Raw genomic sequence first — 24,517 nt, 5'->3', positions numbered from 1 at the left:
TGCCATTTCGATGTAGCATCATCCATGAGAAAGATCTTGGAACTAAGACTTCATGTTTTCACCTCAAGGAAAAGCTTGAAAAAAGACCTGCAAATTAATAATTGTTGTTCATTCTCAGAAACCTGTTACCTTCTGCAAAGGCCATAATTGTTTTCCGAATAAACTTCTCACAATGACACAAAAGTGATGTGCCTACAAAGCATTTCCAAGACGTCAACCCTAAAACCGAATGTGTTAGTGAATTAAGTGCACTGGACACTATTGGTAGTTACTCAAAATATTTGTTAGCATAAAAACTTACTTATTAACGAGCAATGGCAAGCTTCTGACCGAATAACACATTGTGTGAAACGGCTCCATCTGAAGTAACGTAGTTTTTGAGAAAGACGTAATTTATCACTAAAAAAATGTTTGAATTGAGTAACAGACCTCAGCGCCGGGGTCTCGTATTCAAGGCATCTGAAAGCACACAACTTGTGCGACAATCGTGTGTTTTTTCGTACATTATCCTCTCGCAAATTCGACGACCAATTGAGTCAGAATTTCCACGGGTTTGCTAATTTATGCATATGTTGAGATACACCAAGTGAGAAGATTGGTCTTTGACAATTACCAAAGGTGTCCAACCGTCGTTTTCACCAAAATCTTCCTAACTCAGGATTAATCTTAGGATATAGGACGAGTGAAATTCCCTACCCAAAGACGTTAGGACGCATTGAACACATCCTAAGTTAGGACGCGGGATTTAGGATTAATCCTAGCGTTTCGTAAAATCGGCTGCTGTACCTTTAATCGGCAACCGTCTTGCCCATACTTAGATTGAAGATTGTAAAGGGGGTTTAAGAACCGCTAGCTGTATCTAGGCCGTATTTAAAACAGCACTGACAGTTACTTCATATCATGTCAGTGGACGGAATAATAAGCGCTTGGATCTTCATACGTGCGTTTGATAGTCAAGCGAGATAAGATTACACCGGCATCTCTAAGATTGCCCCAAGACGAACCAAAAATCCGGGGTTTGCTTTTTGAATTAAGGATGTAATTAGATGGTAGTCAATTTCACATGGCTTTTGCCTCTGGCTGTAATTGTATCCTTCGATGAGCGCTCGAGGTGGATTCACCACACGGGAAAGAACTGGGGTGCTTTAAATGCACACCCAAAGATATTTGCAAAAGAGGTGTTAAAATGGTGTTGCATTTTAGGGAGTCAACTGTTGATCAACGATTTGTAAAATTTGAATTATATCCAAAAAAATAAACATCAATGTTAAAATCATTCAGTTTCGGATTCCTCGTCAACCAACCAATAATTATTATTATTCCATGTCTAAGAAAGTGCTCAGAACCAGCGTCACTGTGGTCCAGATTCGGCATTATTTCCTTTTGTGTTAATCCTTGTCTTTCGATAAAGAAGTTCGTAACGGTGATCTGTTTTTTTTTCATTGCAAAAGGGTTGCATTTTGTTTACACGTAATCTGAAGTTCCGATCGTGATTTTTGTCAATCTGGATCTTTGTCTGTGCTTTATTGTTTTAACCATGGATGAAGAGCTTTAACAAACATTCTACTATCACCCCCATGCGTTGATGGTTATCAAGTGTGACTATGTTTTCCAGAGGGTACGTTGTAATGGCTATAATACGATGATTTAATACACTTCGGTTGGGTATCGGGTTCTATATTAACGGTTGAGTTTAACTCCAGACTATAGAGAACCCAATCCGGGGACTGAAACTCGTTCCCATGGGCGCCGGGATGCTTCCAATCGTGTGGGCGGTGGTGATGCGGACTTCGGAATCCGCATACGCAGATCTCATTTCAATTGCTTAGTGTAGGAGAGAACAATGTGTAAAGTAAACTGTGACGTCAGAGGTCTTCGTTTATGGTTACGGTGCACACATTCCGTGAGTGTTGAGTACCGCATCTATCATGGGACTCGACCTTTGAGAAATGTTCTCATGGAGGGGGATAAAAAATCGTTTTGTTTGCCTTACTATATTCATAGTTATTAAAGTAGGGTTTGGTTTTTATATATTTCAAAAAAAAATCGTTATTAAATTGTATATAATTTTGTGTTGAAAAAAAGGACTGTACCAACTGAGCTATCTAATCTAGCCCTATGTTGGTGGTCTCCCTATTTTGTAATGGATTTGGAATCTTTCGCATTTCGCCTGTATACTGTAATACTTTTCATAAATGTTATTATTATATATTTGATGTATTTTTGTATAAATGGTAAATTTTTAGTGTGTATTTTTATAAACATATTTTTAGACACGCAAAACCAAAACGAATTCCACTGTACAAATATGTGTATTTTTTACAAGTGACAATAAAACATTATTATTATTATTATAAAAAATTTAAAAATTCAATTAATTGGAAAGCCAATATTATGACAATTTGGGTAAGGGCAGCCATTGAACACTTTAAGGGATGCAACTTTTGATTAATAGCAAGTAAACCAATAGCTGGAGATCAGTTGAGATCAGTTGGTAGCCAATAGCGCCAGCACTAATCACCGGATGAAAAGTACTGTTCAAAATCCATCCGAAAGGAAATCGCATACGCCTATATACACAGATGTGTCTTTTATTTTTACAAAACTAAGTGCTGACTATGCCTGTGATTTTTCTCACATAGCTCGGGAAAGCACAGAGTTTACAGTGCTAACACACCTTGGTGTACATGGGTAAAACCCAATTTAATATTCGTTATCCCCGATGCAAATTTCCATCTATTAAATGCCGTTTGTTATAATTTCCATAGCTAATTATAGTACAAGACACATTTCCAGAGCTTCTTCAATTATTTGTCGCGTTTTATTCCAAAGAAGACAAACCGTGAAGAATTTATGTTGAGTGAAATGGAAATTGCAGATTGATAGCAATAAATTGTGATATCCCTAGTGTTTGCAGCGCGCGTCACTGACACGCCCTCTTCACCCGCGCCACACCCACACCCTTAACGGGTTCCTCCCGTTCAATTACTCCCCACAGACAGCCAAGTCATAATAAACAGTTAGCACGAGTAATATTACAGTCTAGCCCATAAGTGAAAACACAAATACGCGCTAAACCCCGCGTGCATCTTCTCACTCGATAATGGGCACGATCTCCAACGTGGTGCAAAACGTAAAAATGAGCATCCATGCACACCCACGTCTACACGTCTCTCCCTAAAACGGAAGAACGCGACCGACCATGAGATAACAACTTTATCTCGACGAGAAAGGTTGGTGTTGTGTTTCAAGTTTCGCATCGATCCACGATGGGCCACGTTTTATTCCGTGACTGTAATTGGCCAAGATACGCGATAGGTCTTTCTTCTCCATGTCCCAAGTTATCATGAAGAGACACATTAGTTCCCCTTTTCGGGCGGTAATGTTATGATGGTGTCCTCTATACAGTATGTCGCTCCATGTGCTTTATCTAACTGTCTTAACCCTGTCCAATTATTATCTGAACTCTGTAAAAAGAATTAACAATAAAAAATGAGAATACACGCCAAAGCAACGCCCTATAACACCGAAATTGTATGTTTACATGCATTATGCAAACAATTTTATGCAAACAATTTTATTGTTATTTAATGTTTTCATCCTGCCTGTCATGGCGCTTGCGCTGTCGGATATTGCTGGGAAAAAAAAACAAAAATCTTGATATATACAAAATAAAAACATAGTTCGTCTGACGAGCTCCTAATATTAGATTGTAAAAACACCTGCATCAGGCCTGGAAGGTTCGAGTCCCACCCTGATCAAACACCAAACTTAACTTCATCAACATCAGTACAATGCAGATAATGAACAATGTTTATACTTAAATGTTTTTTTTTTTTATCAGGAATCGAACTGGAGGCTTTGCTTGAATACGAGATTGTACAGAAATGAAAGTGTAATTATATTAAAAGTAATTCAATTGAACTCATCTGACTCGTAATTTTTAAATTGATCAGGACAGACGAGGGCTGAGATAAAGCCAATTAAAAAGTATGGATAAGCAAATAATTATTATTATTTAAAAAAAAACAATTGTTTTAACAGTCAGCATTAATTGTATTATTCAGGGACATTTTTGTCGACGTTATTTTCTCTTCTGTTGAGAGAGAAGTTATTTGAGTCTGTTAATTTCAAAAACTCGTCATCACACCCCTGATACAAAACAATGAGGCAATGCATGGTGAGGTACCAATGGTTTGCGGTAACACCTTGTGTGTATATTCTTTGCAGGTAGAGTTTGTTCTTTACAGAACTGTCTTGCTATATTCTACTTCCGCAGAGGTACAACAAGATTCTTAAAAAGAAGGCTTTGCTATTAGAAACTTGACAAAGAAAGCTAAATTATGCCATATATGAATGTTGTTTAGTTAGTTTAGAATAGGCATAACAAATTTAAAACATACGAAACGAAAACATCTAAGTTCGGGACGTAATGTGGGACATTGAAATGAGGTTTTCTCCGGGAACCTAATTTAAGTGGTTTAAAATTCAGCTGAACCTAAATTAAGATGTTTAGCATTCTGCTTGAAACAAGCACGGGTGTGGTTAAAATCACATTGAATGATTGCTAACGGCATCAGCTGCTTAGCGCGCGCCTAATCCGCACCTCACTGGATACTTTTACATGCCCCAGAGGAGCACGCCTAACTAGTTCTTATTGTTTTCTTGTAGCGTCAACGGACAGCCAAGTGTGGTGAGAGCAAACAGAAGGTGTCAAACACAAGCAAACAACAGGCCTGTCAGCCGTCACTGCCTACCCGTCACCATGAAGACTTCAACAATGGTCCTGTTCATCGCCACCGTACTTCTCGTTATACTCCAGAGCAGAAGTACGCACGCGAGGGAGTTTGATGACCTTTTAGAGAGACGAGCGGGCGGGGTGACAAACTGGGACACGGAGGACAATGTTGAAACCAACCGTTTCCTTATGCAACTATTACAGGCAAGTTCAAAACTCTTCTATATGTTTTTAAATGTTTGAATGGCATTGCTCCACCTTATCTGTCTAATAAGTAATATGTTTCTTCTTCGCCAAGCTCGCCGTCCAGGACTCCGTTCTTCTTCCGATAAAACTCAGCTTAACACTCATGAATCTATAATAACTTATGGCAAACACGCCTTCTCACCCTCTGCTGCTGAACTTTGAAACACTCTCCCAAATAATGTCCGTAAATCTTCTTGTGTTGTTACTTAACTGATCTTAACTGGGAATCACTCTTAGTTGCTAAGCAAAATGTGATGTCACATTACAAATGATTATGGCAATACTGACAGCACATCTTCAGATGAATATTTAGTGCTTTGTAAGATCGGCCCATGAGTGTTGTCATTGTCGTCTTAAAATTCCTTTATTCTAAGTTTCCAGTTGAAACATTTACTTCAACAAACACGAAAGTATAGGACTTATTTAAAGGTTGCTTGAAGATGATTTTTTTTTTCATTTTCTCTTCTGTCGCTTGCTTTACTCTAAAAATGGATTGTAACAATTTCTATTTTCCTTTGGTGTGATTTCTAATCTAGTATAATGAATGTAATTATCTCCAGCGCTAGTAACTTCACGCGTGTTTCTTAATGAATTCAATAAACGACTGGCGATGGATGCCACACTATGTGCGTCAAATTTAATTAGTTTTCGTCAAAGAATAAAATGGGCGAGATACGTATACACTTTCTATTCTGTTTGAAATTTGCACGAGGTGTGGGCAAACCTGGTTGTCGTCAGGTAGCATGTTCAAGGTGGATATTATGACCAGGAAAGAGCCGGCCGAATAACCTGTAAATGGAAAACAGGTGCTCTTTTAGTGCCAAGTATTGATTAGGTTACCCTTGATATTTGCATTCATAAGATTGTAACTCTTACTAACCATCATTACACGTTTGAGGTGTTTAATATCCGCCTGGGTGTAGGTCCACGAATGTCAAATTAAAGACATCAATTCAAATGGGACTTCAATGAAGAGTTTTTATGTAAAGTTTTGCGTCTAGAGATGAGCGTTTAACAAAGTAACACAGGAGACATAGTGACAATATACCTCATCAGTACTGATGACGTCACATCTTGTTTACCATTTCTGAAGAACGTGAAACCATAACTGTCTCTGCAGAACTGTCGCAATTAAATGCAGTACCCAGCTTACATCACTTAAGCAATGTCAATAAGCAAACCATGACGTCATCAGTACAGGGGTGTAAATGCAGTAAAACAAACCGTGACGTCATCAATGCAGGGTTTTCTATTCCATATTTAGAAATGTTTATATAAATTGAACGGATACGATCATAAGATTTTTACCCATACACCGATGTGTGTTAGCACTGTATACTCAGTACTTTCCCGAGTCCTGTGAAAAGAATATCAAAGGCATGTTACTCGGGTGGGATTCGAACCAACGACCCTTGCAATTCTAGAGCAGTGTCTCATAAACTTAGGAAGACTTCTGTGAATTCGACCACAGCAATCAAACGGTGCAGCCCAATCCAACCAAGCACCAACCATTGAACTATGTAGAAAGCGAATCACCATTGAACGAACGTGTACCAGAAACTTGGCTCACCATGTTCTACTGTGGTTATACTCTAAGAACTCCCGGACAGAATTTACCCGTATTCCGAGTTCGGTTGAGCGTGACCTATTTCCGGAGTAAAGTTGACCCGGAAACTTGCTAAAAAAAATGTGATTTTCCCGCTCAAATTCTATGTCAGTTTGAACAATTGCTTGGTTATCTTTAGCCAGATTCTGTGTCAAGTTGACCGGGAAGATACCAGGAAATAGGTCTTGCTCAACGGGACTAGGAATCCGGGTCAATTTTGAACTAGGACTTTTGAGTGTAGTTTTTATGATAATGTAGCGACGTTATACGACGGCGTTTTACAAATGTTTAGGGACATTGTGACCCTCCCTGTAGGTAGCTGTATACCCTCCCATGGACCCATATCATGACTGGGTGGCGAGATGCAAGCATGATTAGAAACCTACTAACGAACACAACTAGTTACAGAAACTCTGTAGGAATCAGTCTTCACAACTCACGTCCTACTTGTTTGTTTTGCCGCCATTATTATGATATATTTATACATTATTTTAACTCCCAAAGACGTGTGTGTATTTTCACATCAGTGTCGTGTAGCACTAGACACAATACCGACACGGTGAAGCTACTGATAATATGCCTAAAGGCACTGGACATTATTGGTAGTTACTCAAAATAATTGTTAACATAAAAAAAACAATTGGTAACGAGTAGTGTGAGAAACAGCTCCCTCTGTAGTCACATAGCTTTTGAGAGATAGGTAAATTCTCACTCAAGTTATAAGGGACTTCAGATGAGGTATTTTATTATGCATCTGAAAGTACACAAAGTAATGCAACCGTTTCTTTGATTATTCTCTTGCAAACTCCATTACCAATATTGAGCCCGAATGTTCACTGGGTTGTTGTTTATGCATGTTGGGAAACACCAACTGAGAATACTGGTCTTTGACATTTACCAAACGTGTCCAGCCGTCGATTTCACAAAGAGTTAGGACTCGTCTTATCTCGAGTTAGGACGAGTAACTCGTCTTAACTTAGGATTAATCTTTATGTCCGCATGCTACAGTGCAGGGTTGGGACTCGTCCTAAGTCCTAAGATTAGTGTTAAGTTAGGAAGAGTTTTGTGAAATCAACAGCAGTGCCTTTAAAGTTAACCATATTGAAGTAAATCATGCAGTATACAAATCAAACGGAGGACTACTGCCATCTACATGAATTAATCGCATCTCTAGTTCAAATGAAGCAAAACATAATGGCAAGATACAAAACATGTTTACTAAACAATTCGTGATGAGACTCAGCGGTCTTTAGAAACAGATTATTGGAAAAAAGGGCGGCCTTTCAAAGACCACGATTTTAATCTCCGTTTAAAAAATGAGTCAGTTCAATTTAAACCAGATGTACCTCGATAAATCTATGGGATCAGTTAAGTAGAGCACGGTCTATTGTACGTTAAAGCAGATAACAGACAACAGCACGTCGGAGTAAAAAGGGGGGCTTTTTTCGCGCCTTTCTATTATGACAGATGCAGCGGGTCCTTTGGGAAATGTTGTACCCGAATCGAAATCAATTAAGCTTGCTTCTTCCGATCAGGTATCTTTTCAAGACTAAGCCATGCTATTAAGGGAAATGAACAACCTGTTTTAGGAACGGACCACGTGGTGTGGTGTGATATGTTTGACTACGTTTGAATTATGGGACAACTCCTTTTTACACAGCACCATGTAGGCTAATGGTACCTGTGGCGCAATATACTGCCAATCAAACCAGGAATACCAGGGCGTACCCCTTCTCTTTTCTGGGTTATCTTACGTGCTTGTTATTTCTGCTGTCCACAATACAAGGTTGTCCACAGTACAAGGTTGACCCAAGCAATGGGCGACCTTACACATACAAGAGGGTTTGTGTTCTACACTGTAAAAAAATTGGGTAAAAAAATGCCCAACTTTTTACCCATTTAAGGGCGAATAGTGAACTCCTCCAACTTTTGGGCAAAGTATTACCCATCAAAGTTGGGCGCTCTGATTGCCAAATAATTGGGTAATATTTCATCATCAATAGTTGGGTATATTTTGGTAACCAACAGTTGGGTAATTTTTTGTTTACCCATTTTCTGGGTATTTAATAATTATCAATTACCCACTTATTGGGCGATGATTTTATTCATGATCTAGTTAAAATGTTTAACCATTTTCGGTGTTATCCAACAAATGGTGAATGTATTTAACCCTTTGATTTACAGTTTCTCCTGTGATACGTCATACAACCAGGCATATAAAATATATTTTCCACGATGGCAAACGGTGGTGAGTTGTGACCTTGGCATCTCTCTCAAAATCGTGAGGGTGCTCAGTGGTTTGTAGATGCTTTGGAAGGTTAGTTTTTAACTAAATAAAATTTGTTTCCTGTTCAGTTGTTGTACACAGTCGTGACAGTTGCAGCGCAAGCAATGCAGTGATAGTTCCATGCATGTATTTCATACACAATGCAACACAACAACCACGCATACATGCCACAACCGGCGTTGCACATAATGGCATGATACAACTGAAACTATCACAGTAGTGTCAATGTGTTGCTCGCTCTGCAATTGTCACGACTATATGTACGACTGAATAGAAAACACAACTTCATATTTAGTTAAAAACTCACCTTCAAGTTGGATCTATATCCACTGGACAACCCCGCTCGTCACAGCCACTCCTCCACTCGCCATGTTGGAAAATATCTTTGTTCTACTGTTTAATGCCCAACTTTATGGCAACTCTTTAATCGTAGTGCGCATGATCGGACGATTTTGACCAACTAATGTGCATAATTTTAACCAACAACCGAGATTACCAAAAAGTTGCCCAGTAAATAAGCAAAAGTGTCACCAACAGTTATGATGAATTCAGATTACGAAATATTTTCCCAACACTTGCCCAACTTTTGTTCCGCTTTTTAAACAAAGAATGGGCAAACAAAATGTTTGCCCAACAAGACCAATTATTTGTTTTGTTGGGCAATTATCGACCAATAATTGTTGAAGTTACTTTGCCCAACAAATGATTTGACCAACGTTTTTGCAGTGTAACCGTGCAAAAGCTTCACTCCGAACCATGCGATGCATCAACAGTATATTTAGTTTGAGGTGACGCGTCAACTCATTATTCGTATTTTACTCTTTTATACCCTGCTTAAGTGCATATGCGCGATGTGGTTAAAGCTCTTCAATGCACATTATCAACACTGAAAATCAACCTCCTTCTTTACAAAGTTTGTGTCTATGAATGGGTGATAATAATTCACCAGGAGTGATGCCCATCCCGTAATGCAACAAGTCACATATCTATGAATCAATGCTCAGTTATAAATCACTGGATTCGCTAAGAGTGATGACAAACCCCTAATGCAACAAGTCGCATCATCTATAAATCAATGCTCAGTTATAAACCACTCGAAACCAAGTCCAATCGGGCCGAACATTATTTTATTTCAGAGTCCCGCCAGAAAGTCTTGCTACCAATCATCAACGACTGACCTGTGATCAATAATGAGTTAATCAATTACTATGACAAACTAAAACAACCCTCGTCCATATCACTTCTATAAATAATAGAGAAAGATACTGGACTCCAATCCAAAGCATACAATAACCTTGTCAGTGTGACAATGACAGAAGAAAACGAAGTCGTTCATCTTCCATTGATGAACGTTTACAGACAAAACATTCGGAATGTCTACATACAGACCAAACTCCCGACTGTTATTTTTTGCCAAGACAATCATTGCGAGGTCTTTCTCTTTACAAAAAGGGAAATGATTTCATCCAACTCCGGGGAAGAGAAATTCAATCAAAGCTGGCTTGGATGTTGCTTGGCCATGGACAGAGCCGACGAGAGCGGAAATACGCCTCGTGTACTTAACTGGAAAACGTGCATCAACAATTATGATGAGACCCAAACGGCGCGGTGGTCAACCGTTAAACAGGCACACCTCGCAATTTCCTCCCTCGACCTGTTCTTCCCTGATCATGCCACGCCAAGGCAAGACCCTTTAACGGGAGGTCTGATAAGCTGTGTACAATTTCGGCAAAAAAGCAAAATGATTTTATGTAAAAATACGAGAAAAAAAACTAGATATACTAATAATTATGCTCATAAAATCTCCAACATAAAATTACCTGTATATGGCAATTGTTTTCAACAAAAAGTGATGGCCTCTTATTTTAGTCAAATATAGTTCAAGGATGGGTTGCATAGTGTGATTCTTGAAACTCAACTACACGATATGAATCCATTTTCCTGACCATAAAAACAAAAATGATGTTACTTTAAAATAATGGGCAAAAAGAAAGTGCTCCAGAAGGATTTTATAAAAAGTCACGCATGAAGAGAGGTAGTGTGGGTGGGGACACTTGTAGAATGATGGTAATGACGTCAGGTATTGGGCTCCACTACGTCACAATTGTTATGACGGTGGGAGACATTCCGATACGTCAAAAAACTAAGAATTGGTAGAATTTCCAGGTAAATCCACTGTGATTGTCTGACTCACAGTTGCCTCCTCCATCTCATGAACAATTTACTCTAGCCCCGCCCATGTAATGTGTATAGTTATCCCTAAACTTCTTTACGTGTTACGTGAGGAAATACAAACGATCTTGAAACAAAATGAAGCCATCAGGTACTTTAGTTTTACATTAAAGGCAGTGGACACTTTTGGTAATTACTCGAAATAATTATCATCATAAAACCTTTCTTGATTACGAGTAATGGGGAGAGGTTGATGGTATAAAATATTGTGAGAAACGGCTCCCTCTGAAGTGACGTAGTTTTCGAGAAAGAAGTAATTTTCCACGAATTTGATTTCGAGACCTCAAGTTTAGAATTTGAGGTCTCGAAATCTTAACGCACACAACTTCATGTGACAAGGGTGTTTTTTTTTTCTTTCATTATTATCTCGCAAGTTCGATGACCGATGGAGCGTAAATTTTCACAGGTTTGTTATTTTATGCATATGTTGAGATACACCAACTGTGAAGGCTAGTCTTTGACAATTACCAATAGTGTCCACTGTCTTTAAAACAAATGAGCTTCGCACTGCACACTGAAATCTGTCAATAAGCACTCTACAATAACATAACATGGACAGTTTTCTCAACCTGGTATAAAATACGTCCTTTTAGTTTTTTTATATATTTGTCTGTTTGGGTGTGTATTTGTTCGTTTTTCTTTCTTCCCGTTTTCCTCATTCCAAATATTGCGTCTCTTACATTGTTCTTATTATAAATATACTTGTCTCTTATGTGCGTAATCCAATAACATACATGTAGGGCGCATGCACTGGAATTGTGTTCAGTGAAAAAAAAGGTTGAACAAAAAGTAAATATGGAGATGTTTACAGTTTGTGTTCCCACAATCGAATAAGAGGAAATTATGCAGAGTGCAGGCCTTGGTCTTTATACGATCCTTTTAGATTTTTTTAGACAAAACACAATTGCATTATTTGTCCAGATTCTCTCTAATGTAGGACCCATTAAACAATTTGAAGTACAGTGATACATCAGAAGAGACCTATCAAATGTGACCTTGGGGCTTGCATCATTATTGCTATAAAGCTTATGTATAGAGTAATGGGGACAACTATTAGACTCAACCGTGAAAGCTTGCTTGCCTGCAATAGCCAAACGAGTTCTAGATAATGTACACAGAATTGAGTTACGGTATTTGCGTTTATTTGGACATTGGTCATGGCTCCCTTCTGTTTATACTACTCTCTCTCTTTTCTTTTGATAGAAACCAAATTATGGAATGATCAGCCTTGATTAACAAACGCGGCAATGTGAACTCAGAATTCTGAAAAATGGTATACGTCGTTTTGGCGGGAACAATTCACAGTTGACATATCGCTACATTGTGTATGATCATGTTTCTCAGCCATGAGATTGAAATATGGTTAGACCACTCTTGACGGCAACCTCTGTCAAATTTAACTTATTAAAGGCAGTGGACACTATTGAGAAACGGCTCCCTCTGAAGTGACGTAGTTTTCGAGAAAGAAGTAATTTTCCACGAATTTGATTTCGAGACCTCAGATTTAGAATTTGAGGTCTCGAATTCAAGCATATGAAAGCACACAACTTCGTATGACAAGGGTGTTTTTTTTTCTTTCATTATTATCTCGCAACTCTGCCGACCGATTGAGCTCAAATTTTCACAGGTTGGTTATTTTGTGTTTATGTTGAGATACACCAAGTGAGAAGACTGGTCTTTGACAATTACCAATAGTGTCCACTGTCTTTAAGTAACGTCCTGTTTTACGGCAACTATGATTGCAGGTTATGCTAGTTGTTGTGTCTCTCATCACTTTCACAAGACTGGTCTTTGACAACCAATAGTGACCACTGTCTTTAAACTACATTAAACTGGAAACAACACCGTTTTAATACTTTTTGGGTATTGTTTTTCTGTGTGAATTGTTTTTTTTTTTTTAACAAATTTCAATTTGAGTCGAAAAACCTTATCATCAGTTGTGGAGGAACACAAGTAACTTAAGATTTTGTGAATGATAATTATTGAACGCACAGAGCTATACCCAGGCACAAAGATGCACGACTAACGTGAAGTTAAAACTAACGTTCGTCAGTGTACACACAGAGTCTGTACACGGTCTTGTCTTGTGTGATGCCAACCAATTAACTGATATTGACAATTGAAAATACCTTTGATCTATTGGCTTTTACGCCGATTTACCTTTCACCACATGCAAACTGCCTTGTTTCCTTTCCTACTTTACCTCTTAGTTCTTCATCTACTTTCTCGAGCATATTCACAAACAGAAGTACCCTTTTTATACTGAATGCACCGTCCTAAGATTCAATTGGTTAACTTTAACTAGACTCTGATATCCACTTTTCGTATTACTGTTTGGCCCCGGTGGACTTCTCTCACAATTGACGCTGAATGCTATGCCATTGCTGTTAATGTTTTCGCCTGTGGCACAGTGCGGGGCTTTCACACCGCAGTAATGGCACCTAAACCAATGAATCGGCAAGTTCAGCGCAGAAATGCGCTCCCGCTACGTCGTGACGTAGCCCTACCCGGTTGTCGCTACGTTAAGTTGTGTTCAGTTATTTCAAGGGCACTGGACACTATATTGGTAATTACTCGAATTAATTGTTGGCATAGAAGCTTACTTGGTAACTTGGCAATGGAGAGCTGTTGATAGCATAAAACATTGTGAAGACACACGTGGCTCCATCTGAAGTAACGTAGTTTTTGATAAAGAGGTAATTTCTCACTCAAATAATAAAATACCTTATCTGAAGCCTTTTATTCTGCATCTGAAAACACACAAAGTAATGCAACGGGTGTTTTTTTTTCATTCATTATTCTCTTGTAAATTCGATGACCAATTGAGCCCAAAGATTCACAGGTTTGTTATTTTATGCATATGTTTGGATACACCAAGTGAGATCATTGGTCTTTGACAATTACCAACATTGTCCAGTGCCTTTAAACGCAACATAATGAGAGAACAGATACAAATCGGGGTCGTTTCAATTAACGATTGCCTCATACAGAATGTGAGTGTACTTTTGTATAATTGGTTGTTTCTCGATCTGTATTAACCTTTAATTGTTTAATACGAGATGATACTTGGCTTAAATAAATTATGGGCGTACAACGGCCATGAACATTGCACTTAAAAAGCTCATCTCACTCATGAGCATAGCCTGAACGTTAGACAATGAAAAGGTGAAGATCTATTTGTCGTTAGCGTAAATTACATTCATATAAAAAAGTTTCAAGATATAATTGTCCAAAGCTCTTTTCTTGATACAGGATTGTATTAGACTACTTCATGTCTTTATTCGATGGATTAGTTTCACCAACATTCAACATATCTAGTGATTGTGAGTTGCATATTACATATTTCAATCTGGAGATAATACAAGTTTCTTCAATATATATCACAGGCTATAGTACCCTATTTCAACACGGTTACATTTTGTGTTAAAGGAACACGTTGCCTTGGATCGGTCGAGTTGGTCTTTGAAAAGCGTTTGTAACCGTTTGTTATAAAATCGATATGGTTAGAAAGATATTGTAAAAGTAGAACACAATGATCCACACAAACATGCCTCGAAATTGCACGGTTTTCCTTTTACCTCGTCGACTAACACGGTCAGCCATTTATGGGAGTCAACTTGTTGACTCCCATAAATGGCCGACCGTGTTAGTTCGCACAGTAAAAGGAAAACCACGCAATTTTGAGGCAAACTTGTGTGGATCATTGTATTCTACTTTTAAAACATCTTTCCAACCATATGCATTTTATAAAAAAGGGTTACAAACGCTTTTTATAGACCAACTCGTCCGATCCAAGGCAACGTGTTGCTTTAATGTTTTTCTTATTTTTTATATAATGTTTGTCTTTCTTACTGTGTTTTGTTCTTATTTTTTTTTCTTAATGACCATAAAAAAACGTTAATGAGATATTATTAAGATTCCGACACAACTTTTATGAAGAAAAAGAATTTGTCGATGGATAACGATTCTCTGCACCGGAACTTGAGTTAAGAAATCATAAACGGGTTTGTTTCTGATATTCACTTAATTCATGGTACGATTATTTTGAAGTTAACACTCATTGACCCTCGTAGATATCAACCTGTTTGCTTTTAAATAATTCTTCCTTAGGATAAGACGCTGTATGAAGTGACACTTAACACTCATGAAATATTCATTGTGGCTATTTTGACTGTCTTTGGCCCCCCTGGCAAAACTATTGCCCACACATTGCAATCAATTTGCTATAATGACGTGCTTTGCAGGCATGGTCTTAAGTGGAAAACAAATAAGAAAACTGTTAAACATCTTAGGATTATTCGAGGATAATGTAAATGTCAACTTTGTAAATATTTGTTGTATTTAATTTGTATAAGTACCTTGATGTTGGCAATTTTCATTGAATGCTAAGTTTGGATCACTCGACGTATATAGAGACAATGAGCGGTTAAAACATACCGTTTCTCGCCTATGCGCTACACGAAGAAAAAAACTTCAAAAAACAAGGACAACTATTTCTCCGTTCGCAAATAACCCTAGGGCAAATAACGCTTCGGAAATGATAGGGGGGCAACTGGAGACGTCAACGCGTATTAGACGCATGGTATAGCACTCAATCACCTTTAAGAGGTGCTGAAGGGCGGATGGCTGGTACGTTGATTATGGGCATGCCGCCAAAATGGAAATAACATGTATAAAGTAATCACGCCAATCGTGTGGAGCAAATGGGCTACTCAGTGTGAAGCTTTCACAATTAAAGATCTATTACTGACCATACCCCCAATCTTCACTGCTAATTTACCCGTTTGAAGAAAAAAAGGGGTGACGTCATTGGTGGCAATGAATGTGCATGTCTTGCGCGTATCGGAACTGAGTTTGTTCCAACCGTAGTTTGCTTTACGTGTGTGCGTTTCTGTTTACTCAAATAATTTAGTCTGACGTATTTTACGGCTTAATGAAATTAAAATAAATTTAACAAATCAACAATGGAAACCCGCGAATAAGATTTGACCTCCATGTCCGGATACTGACAATTATAGATGTTTTCCCAACTGACGACGTTCGTGTCAACCTTCGACATGAGTGATGTTCGCCGATTTTGGGCTTGATTTGAGTTTGGGGTTTCCATTAGTAATAAGCATCCTCATCACAAGTTTTAGTTTTGTAAATGTTTACTTTAACAAGTTGTTTATACTATCAAACTCAGGTTGGCTTAGTGGTTTCTTTTAAAGACACTGGACACTATTGGTACTTGCTAGTCTTCTCACTAGGTGTATCTCAACATATACATAAAATAACAAACCTGTGAAAATTTTAGCTCAATCGGTCGTCCAAGATGCGAGATAATAATAAAAGAAAAAACACACTTGTCACACGAAGTTGTGTGCTTTCAGATGCTCGATTTCGAGATCTCAAATTCTAAATCTGAGGTCTCGAAATCAAATTAGTGGAAAATTACTTCTTTCTCGAAAACTAATTCACTTCAGAGGGAGCTGTTTCTCACAATGTTTTATACTATCAACCTCTCCCCATTAGTCGTAATCAAGAAAGGTTTTATGATAATAATTATTTTGAGTAATTACCAATAGTGTCCACTGCCTTTAATTCCCTGCCTTTCATGTATTGTAGACCCTAGTTCACATCTCCCCTCAGACTGGCGCCCTGTATGGATTTGGCTTTCAGTCCCTACCTGATTGCGTGGGTTCCCCCCCCCCCAAGTTGGGGTTTTCTTTCTACATCTAAATCTGAAAATTTGAATGTCTTATCTAAATCATCATAATCCTGTAACCACTTGTGTTGTTGGATTTGCAATAAAAAATAAGAAACACAACCAAACCCAAACGACCGCAGCCTCAGCAATAACAACAACAACAACCAATTGAATAAAGAAAACGGTCATGTTTCCTTTGATTTATGACCCTTTTAATCTTAACTCCTTTATATCAATCGAATTTCCTCAAAATAAAGTAGGGCCAACAAGTTTGCTTGGCCAGCCGCTTCACGGTTGAAGGACGACTTATCACCATTCACTATAGCACTATACTCAATGTAACGACGATCAGAGTGTCAAAATAGAGTGGTGTCAGTAACCATGATCCCCCCAGTCCTATTGATTATTACGGTGTCGGTGAAGGGAACCCGACATTCATCTAAGTGTGATTCAATCACATGTTATTGATTTTGTCCTTTCTTGTGAACGACGGGTGAAATATCACAGGAGAGCGTGGCACCAAGCAGGGCGAGATACACATCTTATAACATGACTATTCTTCATCCACGTCAACTCGCTCTCGCAATTTATGAAATTCTGCACATTTCTTTGTTTGCGTCATCATTTTGTTGTCCCTCGAGGTAAAGTTGCAAGTTGAATCCAAGGTCATCACAGAGGAATATTGGCAGCAATCTAGCCCACAGGGTTTTATAGTCTTGAGGTGTTACTAGATTTAACTGTCGCCATAGTCCCTGATCGAAATATTGCCTGACATTTTATGACATGATATCCCAAGAATTAATCATGGTAAACTTTGTCCACACCTACGTTTCCAAAAGCTGTGATAAAAAGTGTGCTTTTCATATTATGAGGTTTTTCCGGTGCATTACATAGAAATGACGCATATAGACCTAGAAGATTAATTTTTATAGACGTCGATCTGAGATGATACATGTTTCCGATCCGTTTCAACGAATCTCATTTTCAAGTGAATTATTTCACCTTTTTTTCTTGTTAAAATGCCGCACTGGTTTTTAACCCTTTCAAAATAAAGTTGCACGGCCTGATTTTTGACAACAATATTAAAATTAACTTGTAAAAAAATTCTATGAACGTATATAACCACGTATAATAATATCCTATGAGGGAGTTTTGGCTCTGAACAGAGCTCGTATACAGTGACGGAGAACCGGGACAATTCCCTCAAATGAGGCCTACGCAAACCGCCTTTGAAAAATAGCGTCCTGCCCACTTGTCCCCATGGTTTACATTATTTTCAACCATGTTTCAATAGTAAACCCTGGGATGGAAACTCCTTACTTCTTGGACACTGATTGGACAACAACTTTACAATATTAGAATATGTTCCATATTCATAGGTACAGCCAGCCGCCGGCAACCAACAATGTACAACAAAACAAGCTTCTAAATCTGGTACCGCACTACGAGATTATGACAAAGATGTGAACTTCGAAAGGTAGCCAGACTATTTGAATTTGCATACGTATCCAAAATTTGTGGATATGCAAATAATCCAATTCTAGGGAGAGAGAGCGGTCAACCTTGTTACCTCTCGACACACCCTGGGGACGAGGTTGCGTCCTGCCTGGCTGTGTGAGACTGACATTTTGTTTTACAGTTCCTTGTTTGTTTTATTGACTTATAGCGTGCCGCCGACAGAGGAAGCGGACTGTTCAGCGAAGAGAAACGGGGAAGCTCTAAAGCCATCGACCACAAACTGGACAGTCTTCACTTTGCTCTGTGGTGTAGACGAATGAACCAACAAAATTCCCTCTGCAAGTAAACCACAATGTAAGTTTTTAACGTGTTTATATGGTTATCACACGATTTAGACTTTATACAAGTGGATTATATACACTTCAAGCCATAAGCCATTTTGAGGTATGGCAGACACAATACTATGACACATACTATGTTTGGGTAAATCTGATCATATTATCCACCCTAATCGAACAATGCAATGTCATTACTGACCACCGTTTTCCGAAAAGGCTAATTTATTGTATGGGGCTAGGCCCTAAAACATCTTAATAAATGTCGGTCTTTGATTGATTTGATTTGAAATGGTTTATTAAAATAAAAATAAAAACATTCACAGCTATGAGGCTAAATAACTTGATTTGTACAAATTGAACAATACATAAGATTTTAAGAACTAGAAGTATTGGCTGTGCACTATATTACGATCCTTAGTAAAAAAATAATAATAATAACAATAACAAAAATGTACGTAATGAAAACAAAAAATTTAACTTCATCATTTGTGCAGTTTCAATAATGATTTGTATTTGTTATGTACCATTATCGCTGAGAGGTTTAAAGACAACGTTTGCGTGGTATAAAAACGTTAGTTCCGATGTGGATCTGAAATTCACGTGTCCATCATAACAAATCATGTTTCCCGCCGTTGCCCTATAAGCCATTATGAGATATGGTGGACACTTTGCTGTATAAAACACTATTTGTTTTGGGTTCGTTTGTCTGTATACACCCAAACCAAACAATACCTCAAAAAAGGCTTACTGTAGGATAGCTCATTTTGTTTACGTACCGGTACAAACAAACGGTAACTAGAAAAGCACTTGATAGAACGCATGCCTCCCCCTGTCAGAATACATGGAAAGCCATTGCTGATGAATGCAGGAATTTCTAATTGTGTGCTCTCGTAACACGCGTGCCCGTCCAAGAGCCGCAAAATATCAGAATTTTCACCAAAATCTAATTGATTAATCATCAGCCCATAGTCAATCTTTCAAAAAGGATTGTGGATATCAATTATAAACCTATTGAGATATACTGCATATGAAATGAAGACAGAAAGATACTAACATACAGACAAACACAACAACAACCAGGAAAAACAAGTTCCGTTGTTAAGATTAGTATTAAGAAGGATTTTAAACTGTGCATGGTGGAAATACAATGTAGTAAGGTTTGCGGTAACACATAATAATCTCTAATAAAGTTGGGGTGTTTCTGAACAGAACCGTAGTTTAGACTCGACGTTTCGATCAGTATGCTCTGATCGTCTTCTGGAGAAAGATAAGAAATGTAGGCCTACATCACCAGATACAAAACTTTTAATAAATATATTGTATTGATGTCTCTTCCATACAGATATTAGAACCAGCTATATTTCCAGAACCAGTCATTTCTACACAAACTCTATTTCTACAGGAGCTTTAATAGCAAGTGAGAGCTTAAAGCAACAGGAACGTTCGAAGTTTGTGAATACGAGTCGTTGAGGGCGCAGTAGTTGGGCAGTTTGAATGATTCCAAAATGGCGGGGATATCCAATGCATATATTATTATTGTTTCTGAGAGACCATGTGATTATTGATTCTTTATATCTTTTACCTCAACAAAACAATAATATCAAAACAAACATTGTTTGACTGTTATTGTTTTCCACCATTATCTGTTTTGCATTCAGAGCTGTGTAGAGAGATGTGACATGGAGGGACTAGTGGTCACGTGGTTGCTGGACACCATTTTGGTCCAATGTAGCACAACCCGATGTGCAGTCTAGTCTGGTACCCTGTCGTTTCTTTGGACCGAAAATGGCCCTTCAAATCGCAAATCGTCGCAACTCACTTTATACACAGTTCTGAGTTCGATCATACTATATAGGGCTATTCACACGACAGAAATTTAACTTGGGTCCCTTGCTTATTTTAGCATGGTTGTAAAATGTAGCAATGTTTGACAATATTTTGCAAGATAACCTGGACAGTAAAAGCAATTGTTGTCCTTTCACACAAAAACATTTTGTAGAATGTTTTTTACAACACTGCTACAATTTAGCAAGGGACCCTTGCTAAAATGCTCTCGTGTGAAAGGGGCTTAAAGCGACCTCTTTCTAAAAGATTTACATCGCGTTTAAATTATACAATCTACCCTTAAGTTAAGCCCCGGAACCCTTCCTCCGTGCTTAAGCATGAGGCGCAGAACGGAATCTTATTATGACCACTAATCTACGTTACTTGTTTGAGGCTTGAGTCATATAACATGTTTGGTGTGAACTTTAACACAGCCTGTTTGGCTGTGTTTTCGGAACGCTTAAAAGGTAATAAAGAGACCTACCTAAGCAAAAGTGCTATTCACATAATAGCAAATTAACTAGGGTCCCTTGTTCAATTTTAACATGGCTGTAAAATGTGGCAATGTTTGACAATATTTTGTAAGAGAACTTTTAGACAAAGAACAAATTTGTGTCCTTTCACACGAGGTACATTTTGTAAAATGTTACAACCATACTACAAATTCGCAAGGGACCATTGCTTCATTGCTCTTGTGTGAAAGGGGGCTAAAGTGAGACAATGATAACGAGACACTACGGCCCCTCAATAATAGTCCAACGTTACATCAGTCCCTGCCCATATAAGAATGATGAAATGTTATAATTTGTGCATCATATACCAATGGCCTCCCTGATTGTCATCTAAGGGACGTCGTACTCTTTACTTCCATGCCCGTTTTCGTCATTTAGATTGTGTGCAAACGCGAAACAAGACGAGTGCACTTATGATTGTAATCTATAGCCATTCTCAAGGTCTATACACCGTGTCTACTAATAATTATGCATCTTATAGACTGTATTGGCGAATAGGTTACAGTATGCCATATTATATTCGCCAGAGGGCGCTATAGGGTAATTGCTGGCAAACAAAAGATGTAGTGTGATTAATGGCTGTCAGTGGCTATGGTCGGATTGCATCAAACACTATGTAGACGCTGTTGCTACTGTCAACGGCCATAGCGGTAGCCAACGGCCATAGCCACTACCATAGTCGCTAGATTAGGACCTGCTAGTAAAGGCACTGGACACTATTGGTAATTACCCAAAATAAAGGACAGCAGAAAACCTTACTTGGTAACAAGCAATGGAGAGCTGTTGATAAAGTATAACATCGTGAGAAATGGCACCTATGAAGTGTCGCAGTTTTTGAGAGAGAAGTATACTTTCTCAATAAAATATTTGAATTGAGGTCTCGAATTCAAGCATCTGAAAGCACACAACTTGTACGAAAAGGGTGTTTTTCTTCCATTATTCTCTCGCAACTCATTTCGACCACCAATTGAGTTCAAATGTTCACAGGTTTGTTATTGTATGCATGAGTTGAGATACACAGGTAATACATGGTCTCTGACAATATTACCAAAGGTGTCCTGTGCCTTCATTCAATGGCTCTGTTTTGTTTACACTTAGTATTTCTGGTAGTAATAATATCGGTATTGGAACGACCCGCCCATCCCCCGCTATGATTTGCAAACTTAACGTTTCGACCCCTTACTAGAATAACGCAATAGTCTTGATTTTTAATACTCAAAGATAGTGTGTGTTAGGTACACGTATATTATGCGATTGCAATTAAGTACTTTTTATTAATTTGGGGTACAAAGTTAACGTTAAAAATACAAAATAAATTTAAACTACGCACACCCTATTAATAATAGCTTTAATAGTAGAATTTAAGAAGTAATGTAGTTCAACTGAGGAAATAAATATTCCAACTGAAAAAAATAATATTGCGTTGAGATAGTTATGTAAATATCTGGCACATTTTGTTTTATGTATCTATGTGCTGGCTCAGGTAGATTAACACAAAACTGCTGATTTCACTGTTCACCTTTTCACAGTTTACCAATCTGTAACATAATATAACAATATCAGCACCATGAAATAAAACTGCCTGTGAATAATGCTTTGATTTCACCGTGAACATTTGAATTAAATTAATTTGCAAGTTAACTTGATTGTTTGTTTGTTTTTTGGTGTTTGTTTGTTTGTTTTTTTCTCCCGAGGAAATTCTTCTATCTTCGATGTATTAACAAGGGGAAAGTGCACGCGTGTACGCGCTGCGCGTGACTCTCAGCCAATGGTAGCTCTTCATGTGTGCACAATTCAGCGCCTCACAAACTTTTGATTTAGGCGCTATATACAAATGACTTATGATTGATTGATTGAATTTTTTCGGATAAAAATACAGCAAAATAATACATACACACAACAGCAGGAGAAAAGACAATGAAATAAGATACACCACAACAGAACACAGTATAGAAACACTCCACCAGCTAGCCCAGAAAGCCAATTTATAATCTAGACTGATTATTTCCATTGGGGTCCTTACATACCTCGTAAAATAATATTGTCAGTTATTTTGATGAGACTTTGACCTGTACTTGAACCCCACTACCACAGGGATGTAGGACTGATTGGCGTGCGAAATAGTGTCACTAGAACATCCGGTAATCCCACCAACCGAAGGCCTGGAGATGCAATAATTATACCTACCTCCATGGTTATACTAAAAATAAATGACAAAGGTAAATCGCGACAAGAGGTTCCAGTAAACATTTCAATATGGCGGATCCATTTTAAAGTGATAGTTGACTGGCATCAGTGAATAGTTAAAGGAACACGTTGCCTTGGATCGGTCGAGTTGGTCTTTGAAAAGCGTTTGTAACCGTTTGTTATAAAATGCATATGGTCAGAAAGATGTTTTAAAAGTAGAATACAATGATCCACACAAATTTGCCTCGAAAATGCATGGTTTTCTTTTTACTTTGCGATTTAACGGCGGTCGAACACGGTCGGCCATTTATGGGAATCAACATGAGTCCCATAAATGGTCGACTGTGTTAGTCGACGAGGTAAAACGAAAACCACGCAATTGTATTCTACTTTTAAAATATCTTTATAATCATATGCATTTTAAAACAAACGGTTACAAAAGCTTTTCAAAGACCAACTCGACCGATCCAAGACAACTTGTTCCTTTGATACAGGGTTTCTAAAAGCGCTGGATTGAGTAAGTACTAATTTAAAAGTAGTTGTGTTTTGTTGGGTTGTAGATCCACTGTTGACCTTTTGCAAACTCCTTTGTTACAACTATATACATGAACATCAACTTGACTCAATGTATACATCGACATGTTCTGTCATACTTGGGTTGGTGATACACATTCAAACAATTAAAGGACGACACATTGGGCAAAGTTTTCCAGAAACCCCAAAGTTAAGCGTACAAACAAGGGATGAGGGTCCCGCTTGCAGAGCAGGTGTTAATTTATGCGTCAGCGGATGTTTAACAGCTTGTGGTTAAACAACCAATAATAAACCAAACCTGAACAACAAATCCAGGTGTATAGAATCCGCACAATGAATCACAGTGAACCACGTGACTTTGATTTAAATGGCCAATCCGAAAGGGGGAGGCTCCAGCAAACGTAATCCAATGCATGTTTATTTAAATGGTACTCTGGATCAGTGACTATCCTGTGTCGCCACTAAGAAACGGCTCTCAACTAAACATTTCCCTTCACCTGCCCGCTGCTGCCTACAGCACCAATGAATCTCTGAACCCATTCATGATTTCACTTGTTTAGTATACAGAACTACGGTTGCATTTAAGAGTGCCATCAAATTTTTATGAAGCTTTTTGCGATCCCTGCAGTGTCAAACGTCACACTAACTTGGAACCTAAGGGCGTGGAACTTTTTGAAGTCTCGGTCCCTTACTTTATTTAGATTCCGATCGAATCGATCTGAAGAGCGAATACATTTATTATGCTTGTTGAATCTCTTAATCCAGCCCGTCTAGACGAGCGACTAGTGCCACTCTATGAATGATTAGACCACTGATTGATGGAAAGAAATCACTTGTACGGATAACCTAAGAGACCATAGTGGGCA

At 38.2% G+C, this 24,517-nt stretch overlaps 1 protein-coding gene across 2 annotated transcripts in view; it reads left to right on the top strand.

Moving 5' to 3' along the window:
- The window catches only part of LOC139949100 (uncharacterized), a 101,196-nt gene extending 78,540 nt beyond the window's left edge, over nucleotides 1–22,656 (top strand). Inside the window, exons 2-4 of one of the 2 annotated variants that reach the window (XM_071947507.1) lie at nucleotides 4,672–4,942; nucleotides 18,465–18,610; nucleotides 19,937–22,656. In XM_071947507.1, coding sequence (XP_071803608.1) covers nucleotides 4,766–4,942; nucleotides 18,465–18,602 — 315 coding nt within the window. In that variant the 5' untranslated portion in view covers nucleotides 4,672–4,765 and the 3' untranslated portion in view covers nucleotides 18,603–18,610; nucleotides 19,937–22,656. The remainder of the gene's footprint in view (nucleotides 1–4,671; nucleotides 4,943–18,464; nucleotides 18,611–19,936) is intronic. The other variant, XM_071947506.1, reaches the window with a different exon arrangement.
- Nucleotides 22,657–24,517: the final 1,861 nt, after the last annotated feature.

Source organism: Asterias amurensis, chromosome 16 (genome assembly GCF_032118995.1).
Source record: "Asterias amurensis chromosome 16, ASM3211899v1".
NCBI classification, from domain to species: Eukaryota; Metazoa; Echinodermata; class Asteroidea; order Forcipulatida; family Asteriidae; genus Asterias; species Asterias amurensis.
Note: the sequence above shows the minus strand (reverse complement) of the source record. Positions and strands in the feature narration are given on the sequence as shown.